Source organism: Onychostoma macrolepis, chromosome 10 (genome assembly GCF_012432095.1).
Source record: "Onychostoma macrolepis isolate SWU-2019 chromosome 10, ASM1243209v1, whole genome shotgun sequence".
In the NCBI taxonomy this organism is placed as follows: domain Eukaryota; kingdom Metazoa; phylum Chordata; class Actinopteri; order Cypriniformes; family Cyprinidae; genus Onychostoma; species Onychostoma macrolepis.
The window spans coordinates 20,379,699-20,389,705 of record NC_081164.1 but is presented as its reverse complement, the minus strand read 5'-3'; the positions used below and the strand labels follow the sequence as shown (position 1 = coordinate 20,389,705).

The 10,007-nt window shown below is 40.1% G+C and overlaps 1 protein-coding gene across 1 annotated transcript; it reads left to right on the top strand.

The window, feature by feature from the left end:
- Positions 1-8,929: 8,929 nt before the first annotated feature.
- LOC131547930 (trace amine-associated receptor 13c-like) lies at positions 8,930-9,949 on the top strand. Its single transcript, XM_058788717.1, has 2 exons — positions 8,930-8,992; positions 9,104-9,949. The coding sequence occupies exons 1-2, from the start codon at positions 8,930-8,932 to the stop codon at positions 9,947-9,949; spliced, it is 909 nt and encodes a 302-aa protein (XP_058644700.1).
- Positions 9,950-10,007: the final 58 nt, after the last annotated feature.

The following is a 10,007-nucleotide window of genomic DNA, read 5'->3' as shown; positions in this document are numbered from 1 at the left end:
GAGCCACTGACTTGACTTGCTTGATTTGTTTGTACTGTGACTTGAGACTTGCTTGAGACTTGAACATGCGTGACTTGCCCCCACCTCTGGTATACAATACACAAAAACATATACAAGAACAGTAATAATATACACAATGACATGTGTGCTCATTCAAAGAAAGGTTTTTATATGAATTAGAGAAGAGTCCATTTTATGGCATAATGTCTTTTTCCTAAAGGGGATATGAAGTGAGTGTTGCTCGGCCATTTGAATTCCTTTGAGCAATAAAACTAGTGTTATCTGATGGGTTGCCATGGAACCAGGGGTGGCCTGAAGTCCTTGACAGTCCTACTGGCACCGGGTATGTGTGTTGGCTGAGGGGTCTGTGACCATTTGTTAATCTAATAACTAATTGATTTGTTAAATCAAATGCAAAATTGTGTGTCTGATTGGTCCAAATGCTACACAATTTAATCAATTCTTTCACAATTGTTTTTGCCTTAAGATTACGCAGTGGCACTGCCTCAGGGAAACGTGTTGTCGCGCACATTAACGTCAGAATATACTGGTAACCAGCTTTTGACTTTGGTAAAGGGCCAACACAGTCTAAAATAAGACGCTCAAATGGCTCTCTCATCACCGGAATAGGCTGCAAAGGAGCCGGCCGAATTACTTGATTGGGTTTACCAGCAAGTTGGCAAGTATGACATGAACGACAGTACCTTGACACAGCAGATCTCAACCCAGGCCAATAAAAGTACTTAGCCACTCGCTTGAGCGTTTTATTACTACCCAAATGACCAGATAACGAATGATCGTGAATAAGTTTAAGAACTGCTGTTCGATAATCTGAAGGCAAAACAATCTGGTAGTCTGGACTTAAACCAGATTCTTTAGCATTCTGAGACAACCACTTACGCATCAATACACTTGTCCCAAAAATATTGCACCTGATCTGCATCCTCTCCTTCCCCTTTCTTTGCAGCCTCAAGACAGCGCGTCAGCTTCCTGGGCTTTACCAAGTTGATTTCTCCCCATTGTCAAAGAAAATTCTTGACCAGTAGACTTAATCTCACTATCTGTTTTAACCACACTGGGATGTACAGATAGGGTCAGTTCAATAGGGGAATCTGCAAAAGCAAGAAAGGTATCAGACAGGTCAATTACATTCTCATTTTTACGTGCTTGTGCACAAGTAACTGCATACGCTGAGAATGTTGACGGGAACTGACTGCCAAGCTCCCCGTCACAAATAGGAGTGCATGTCACAATCGGATAAGGAAACACCTTACCGCCGGCCAGGTCATTTCCTAAAATTAAACTCACACCTTCTACAGGCAGCCCTGAACGTACTCCAGCTTTCACAGGACCTGAAACTAGATCAGACGTCAGGAACACAGTATGAAGAGGAACCTTTATACAGCTCAACTCAATTCCACGGACCAAAACATCCGTTCCTGTATAAGTTTCATTTGAAAAGGGTAACGCACCTTCAAGGATGAACGACTGCTCTGCTCCTGTATCTCTTAAAATAGAGATGGATCTCACTGTAGAATCAGGAGAAATTGCTACTTCACCCTTGAATACAAAAGGAGTAAAAGCAGAGACATCCGAAAAACTTAGATTCTCCATATTAACCATTGGTTCACAAACAATATTGGCCACGCTCTTAAGTCTCACTGCGATGTTGTTCTTCCAAACTTTGCAGTCAACAATCAGATGTCCAGGGTCTAAACAATAAAAACAAACTCTTTTATTCTCAAAGCTCTTACCCTGTTCCTTACACTGCTCTGCAGAGTGCGCCATAGGTCTCATTGAACGTGAAAAAGGTTCCTCAGTATTTGAAAACATTGACATACCATAATTCTGACCTGTAACAGAAGAAAAGGCAGTCTTATGAGTAAGCATATATTCATCTGCTAACACTGCCGCAGCTGAAAGGGAATCCACTTTTTGCTCATTAAGGTAAGTTACTAGGTTACCTGGCAAACAGTTCCTGCAACTGATCAAACGTAGTTATTTTCGATGCTGCACACCATTTTTCCAACAACATTTTATCACATGCAAAACCCACAAACGTTTGCTTCGTTGATTTGGTGTAACTACGAAACTTCTGTCTGTATGCTTCAGGAACAAGTTCATAGACCCTCAAAACAGCAGTTTTTACCACATCATAATTATGAGATGGTCTTCGATGGGTAAAGCAGAACATACTTCTTGCGCCTTCCCTACTAAACTGCACTGCAGCATTAATGCCCACATATCCTTTGGCCAATTAAGTTTAGCTGCAATTCGCTCAAATGCAATGAAATGAGCGTCAACTTCTGACTCCCTAAACAGAGGTACAAGCTTAATATGCTTACTAGGATCAAATGGAACCACAGCATCACGTATACGAGCAACATCCCCTACAGACTGATCCGCTGGAGGCACATTTACATGCGTAGGAATTACGACAGGTGAAATAACAGTTCGCACATGCTCTCTTTCTTTCTTTTTCTTCATGAAGCACTTCAAGTTCACGCAAATGTAATCTACGATTCTCATGCTCTTGTCGTTTAATCTGCAATTCTAGCTCCTTTAATTTAAAAAGCAGCAAAGGATCTGATTTAGATGAGGGAAACTCACTTGTTCCACCGGTTTCTAATCCATCACTTTTACCCTCACCCTCCAAATCAGTTTCTGCAGACAATAAACCTTGCTCGACAAGTTTAGAATACACCTCAGCTTTAATTACTTTCTTAGCTGAGGAACTTGACACAGAAATATTGAAAACTTCAGCAATTTGCAGGAGATCTTTTTTACGAAACACATTAAATTGCTGTATACTAGGTTTAGAAACAAATGCTCCAATATCTAACTCCATATTTACTCAACGCTTCTTAAGAACAAGGTAAATAAGAACAGCTGTTACTCACTGAAGAGAGAGAGACCAATAATGGTACATTTTAGACATTCGTTAATAAAAAATAAAAAAACTCACTCAAAATAAACAAGAAAACAGTCAACTAGGCAGACAAACTTCCACTTGTTACCTCAAAACAAATTGACAATAGAAGGAAAAAAAAAAAAAAAACACGCAGACGAGCACCCATTTGTTACGAACTACAAGTTAAACCCCTACTCAAAGAGAAAGTAAATTGGTTCATAACAAGTAACAGGGATCCATCCAAGAAAGATCCCTGGGGTCCCCGCTCTCATCCTCAATTTCTCAACCACAAGACACTTAAGTGCAAATAAACAGAAGTTTATTAAATGAGGATAAACAAAGGAACATCATAAACTTCGGGAGGGGCAAATTGCCAAAGTAAATTACAATAAACAAAGCTATTACTATACACAAACTAACCTCAAAACAAATAAAATACAAGTTCTTACCTCCCTGCTAACATAAACAGGAGAAAACAAACAAAAACAGGCACCCGTCTCCCAACCAAGCTCCACTGAAACACGGTCCAGGACGTAAGCAACCAAAAGTACAATTACAACTAAACCATTACTTTAATCAATGGTTGACAACAAATGTCTCAATTAGCGAGGCTTTCACATACACATGTTTAATAGCGGAAACAACAAAGCCACGAGGAGAGCAGGGAGCCAACGATTCCTTCCACCAGATGACTTAAATACTGCGGAAATCCTTCCGGTCACCAACCAGCGCAGTCCTCCTAATCAGCTTCACCTGTAAACAATTAGAGCGAAAGAAGGAGAGACAGAGGAACACAGGAAAAGACCTACGCACGCACACATAAGAGAATATCCTGTTTCCCTAGAAACACACGAATCCATTCGTAACATTATTAAATAATTATAAAATCACTTACCCTTTAGTAGAAAGAAGCAGCTGTTGCATCAATCTTTTGTGTGTGTTTGCCTGTGTTTGTTTTGCACCTTCAATGAATGATTCTGGAGGATCATTAGCAGCATACAAATAGATAGAAAAGAATAGATAGAGCTAGTGTTAGAGGGTCAAGTTTGGTAAATAAATACACACGTGGTCAGAATTGTTGGTACCCTTCGTAAATATTATCAAAGAAGGCTGTGAAAATAAATGTGCATTGTTAATCCTTTTGAGTTTTCATTGGAAAATAAGAATTTAAAATGCATATTGGACACAATTACTGGTACCCCTAGAAATTCTTATGAGTAAAATATATCTGAAATATATTCCCATTCATATTCACAATTTTGAGCACATCAGCATGATTATGAACATGAAATTATCCAGCCATGGCTTCCTGTTTCACAGAACTATAAATAGGAGGGAAAATAAAACAGGCCAAATTCCAAATTAATCACCCATCTCAATGAGAAAAACCAAAGAATATATTTCTGATGTGCAGCAAAAGATAATTGAGCTTCACAAATTAGAAAGTGGCTTTAAGAGAAGAGCTAGAGCAGTGAAAATTCCCATTTCCACCATCAGGGCAATAATTAAAGGGTTAGTTCACCCCCCGAAATGAAAATGTTGTCATTAATTACTCACCCTCATGTTATGCCAGACCCGTAAGACCTTCATCTTCGGAACACAAATTAAGATATTTTTGATGAAATCGGAGAGCTATCTGAACCTCCATAGACAGCAACACAACTGAAATGTTCCCAGATCCAGAAACCTAGTAAATACATCGGTAAAACAGTCCATGTGACATCAGTGGCTCAACTTCAGTTTTGCGACGCTACGAGAATACTTATTGTACACCTGTCCATAGAATCTGCATCTTCCATTCCAACCTCTCCACTACCAAGGGCAAGTCCAAAGAGCTGTCAAAGGACATCAGGGACAAGATTGTAGATCTGCACAAGGCTGGAATGGGCTACAAGACCATCAGCAAGAAGCTAGGTGAGAAGGAGACAACTGTTGGTGCGATTATTTGGAAATGGAAGAAATACAAAATAACCATAAATCGCCCTCGGTCTGGAGCTTCATGCAAGATCTCACCTCATGGGGTAAGGATGATCATGAGAAAGGTGAGGGATCAGCCCAGAACTACACGGAAGGAGCTTGTTAATGATCTCAAGGCAGTTGGGACCACAGTCACCAAGCAAATCATTGGTTCTGTCAGGACCACTATCGTCAAAGATGATTGACAATTAGAATACAGATTGGATTGGCGGTATGGTTCTGTGCTGGGCAAGAACTCCCTGCGCATCCATGCAGCCTAGCATGGATGAGAGCAGGGAGAGCAGTGATAACCCCCAGGGTAAACAGAACAGAACCAACTAAAGTATGCAGATATCGTTAAAGTTCAGTAATTTTTGTACATTTTAGAATTAGTCTGATTCAAAGGAGAATCATAAGGCTGGATCCTGACTGACAGAGGAGGAGTAGGGGATGGAGGAGGGTAATTAGCTATTGAGCAATACGAAAACTGCTGATAAACTGAGGGACCTTATATATGGATGCTTGGGTGTCGTATCCCTATAGGTAGATGGGGATCAGCTGAGAGTCAGCTGATGAAAGCTTGACTAACGTGACCTGCCAGAACTAACGCTACGCTTGATTTCTGTCAGAACCACTATCGTCAAAGATGATTGACAATTAACATACAGTTTGGATTGGCGGTATGGTTCTGTTCTGGGCAAGAACTCCCTGCGCATCCATGCAGCCTAGCATGGATGAGAGCAGGGAGAGCAGGGAGAGTAGGGATAACCCCCCAAAACAAAACCATATGCCGATATCCCCCAACACAAACTGATTGCAAATCTCAAAGCCTTGATCAACAACGATGTTGCCCTTAACCAATGGCCAAAACAAATATTTTGGCTAAACCCACATAACCTGTAGCAACAAGCATGTTGCCTTCAACAGATGACCTAATAAAAGACTATAGAATACCCAAGACGTGTCACTCGTATAGTTTTGAATGGGGGAAAAAAATGCAACACTCAATATGGCCGCTCAACCGCAGATAGCCCAGCCTTCTGAATGAAAGAGCCAATCGCTAATTGGTAAAGTCAGTGTGTCACTGCAACCGCCATTACAAGTCCCGGTTGCTATAGAAACAGTCAGCGTTCTGAGACGTGCACTCAGGACTACGCATGCGCACTGGCTGATATAGCCTGAAAAATAAGCTTTTTATGACGCTATTTGAGCCAAAGAAATAACATTTATGATACAGCTGTTGTCAGATTTCTTTAGTGATTTCAAATGTGAAATTTTAATTGTAAGCTTAGTGAACAGTTTTGGATAATTTGATGTTTCCCCATTCAAAGAGATAGGAGCTGCACTTGCATGCCCGAGAGACGTTTCAAAGATGGCCGCCGAGTGACATGACTTGTCTTAAAGAGATTTTGACCTAATGAATATGTTGCCAATACCTTAAAAGCTTAACCAACACATTCTCAATAACCCCAGATAGGCTTGGAAAAAAATGTTTCCAAATCAACTACAGCTTTAAGAACAAGCATGTTCTAAATAATGACCGGATTGCTCTGGAACAAGCATGTTCCCAATAACGACCAGGTAGCTTAAGGACAAGCATGTTCCCAATACGACTACAGCTTTTAGAACAAGCATGTTCCGATAACAACCAGATAGCTCTGGGACAAGCGTGTTCCCGACAATACAACTATACCTAAGAACAAGCATGTTACCAATACAACCAAGAGCTTAAGAACAAGCATGTTTCCAATATGACTAGACAGAACAAGCACGTCTGATACCGGAGTAGAATCAACGCTGAAATGACGGCTGCATACGAAACTGGAAAATGCTGCCTTTGGAAGACACATTTTGAGGAAGGAAGGCATCAAGACGTGTCGAATCCAATGTTAACCTTACTTCCTGCCTCCTGAGATACCTTCATTTGGTCAATATTTAAAGGCAGAATAGATGTATCCATCGCTGCCTTTATACTCACAATCCTGTGTGGTAGAGGAAAATAAAGATGGTGTCTGAAGTTATTTCTAGCGAGAAATCAGTATTAAGTAATTAAATATCCGCTTAGTTATCAACAAGCTCGTTCTATTTTGTTCTATATCATTGAACCGTTAAGCTGCCTCAGAAGCATGTTCGATATCAGTTTCATGACCTTCATGAACAAACGCTGCCTGCAAGTCATTGGCTGAACAGCAGCAAGGCAGCATGTCAGCAGCCAAGGTTTTCGGATGCAGACAACTTCAACTGAGCAACAACCGTTAACCATTTTCTCTTGGAGCTGCGTCGCATTGATGATTCCGTTTGCACCATGGTTGTTATTTTTTGCTGCTTAAATCTGTGCTGCAAGTACTATAAAATAAAGGCGACTTGACTAGGTTAAAGAGGACATAACACACAGTCTCAGCCAATCTCATGTTAATCTTGAGAATCTATAGTGTAGTAATGCATCATTCACATCTTCAGAAGAGTCTTCAGTTTAATTAGGTTTATAAAAGAAAAATACAGCTTACGACTCTCTCCGAAAACAAACAGCCGAGCTCCTGGAGGCGAGGTGTGGGCGGAGCTAAAGAGTCACGAGCACTTATGAGCTGATTGGCAACAATCACAGATCTTTGATGCAGTTTAACAGCAGCTCCTAGTCATGACGGGGATCTTTATCACTGGGGCTGCTCCGTCTTTTAGTATCAAACGATGTGCAAATCCAGTGTCAGAATGTACCTTCTTCATCGCCAAAATGACGGGACCAAACAAACACGTTTTTGAAACTCTGTTGCTGCCCCGGAAAACAAATTGCATCCACTGTTCACATAACACTGAATAAGGTTATCTTTTCTTCACATCCAAAAACACATCTTTAGCCACTTTTCCACCAAAATTACCTGGAACAATTTTTTTTTACCCCAGACCTGTTGATGTCTGCACTCCATTTCCATTGCACTCTAAAGTACCGAGAAGATTAGGCAAATAGTCTGGTGACGTAGGTCTGCGCGCGTTTCTCAATACCAAGTATGCAAATTTCAGACTTGCGTCCGGTAATTCTGCAAAGAGCAGAGTACTTGATAGCATCAGTCAGCTCGCCTCGGCTACTGCAATTTTCCTCACTTTATTTACAATAGGATGAAATATGATATCAAACACCACTTCCTCTTTTCGTTTTCATTTAAACATTTTAATATAGCCGTGGAAATGTAGTTCAGGAAATGTACATTACAATGAAACGAAATATCAAACAGCATTGCCTCTTTTAATTTTCATTTTAACATATTAATAGATTAATAGAATAATAGAATAAAGACCAAAGATTACCTGTTAGATTTACCCAAAGAGAATTATATCACTATACCAGCGAATTATACCACTACAGAGACATGAGAGCCAGCGGCAAATGTCAGAAGGACTAGCCGAGGGGCCAATGGACAGGGCCATGTACCATAAAATATTAGATGAGAACCTCCTTCCCTCAGCTAGAATACTGAAGATGGGTCGTGGATGGGTCTTTCAGCATTACAATGACCCAAAACATACCGCCAAGGCAACAAAGGAGTGGCTCAAGAAGAAGCACATTAAGGTCATGGAGTGGCCTAGCCAGTCTCCAGACCTTAATCCTATAGAAAATCTGTGGAGGGAGCTGAAACTTCGAGTTTCCAAGAGACAGCCAAGAAACCTTAATGATTTAGAGAGGATCTGTAAAGAGGAGTGAAGCAAAATCCCTCCTGACGTGTGTGCAAACCTGCGACCAACTACAAAAAACATTTTACCTCTGTGCTTGCCAACAAGGGTTTCTGCACCAAGTACTAAGTCATGTTTTGCTATTTGATATTAGTCTCTATCAGTTAAAATAAACCTTCCTTAAAAATGATAAACCCTTCTTTTTTTAAGTGGGCAAACTTACAAAATCAGCAGAGGATCAAATAATTATTTTCCCCACTTTACATAAATATTTAAATATCATTATGCAGCATCAGAGTGGGTGGAAAATGGGTTGGTCAGTCTGATCCAGACACTGTAAAAATGAAAGGGCTGTAAGGAGAGCAGAACAAACTCCTGACCGGAGGAGACTCAATCATGACTTATGAGAGAGAGGATCTTGAGATTCAATACTGCTTTCCTGCCATTAACTCATCATGTATCAAGGGAAAACACTCCAGACATGAATACAATATAATGTACATGCTTTTTTCATTTTTGTCAGCTTGGACTGTGTTTCTGAACCTGATGGTGATCATTTCCATTTCTCACTTCAAGAAGCTTCACACTCCAACCAACCTGCTCATTCTCTCTCTGGCTGTGGCTGACATGCTTGTTGGACTTGCGATGCCCATAGAGGCCACCAGGCTGATTGACATGTGCTGGTACTTTGGAGACACTTTCTGTGGACTGTTTTTGGCAATAACAGGGCTGCTCATTTCAGCATCTCTTTATAATTTAATTTTAATTGCTGTTGATCGTTATGTGGCTGTTTGTCACCCTTTACTGTACCAACAAAAAATAACTACAACTAAAACTTTATGTGTCATATGTATCTGCTGGTTGTGGTCTTCAGCATACAATATATCCTTCATAACAGATAACAGATATTTTGATCCATCAAGCAGAACATATGGGTGTTATGGAGAGTGTCCCTTTATGGTTAACTCTGCCTGGAGTATAACTGATCTGTTCTTGTCCTTCCTTTTTCCTTGTACTGTGATTATAATTTTATATATGAAGATATTTTATGTTGCTCATCAGCAAGTGACAGTTATAAACTCTCTGATGAAGAGTGGTAAATGTGTCACAGAGGGTTCAAAGAGGAGAAAATCTGAAAGTAAAGCTGCTCTGACATTAGGAATCATTGTGACAGTTTATCTGTTTTGCTATATTCCATACTATATCTTGTCTCTAACAGTGAATACAGTAATCTCTTTCAAAATTGTAAGATTTCTTTTATGGATTGTGTATATTAACTCTGGTCTGAATCCTCTGGTCTATGCTTTATTTTACCGCTGGTTTAAAGTGTCAGTTAAACATATCTTAACTCTTAAAATATTTCAGACAGCATCCTCTCTCATTGACATTTTTACAGATAATAATCAGAGTTTATAATAAATCATAATCTATTATGACCACCCCCCTCTCTTCCTTTTTCTTTACCGATAAAGCA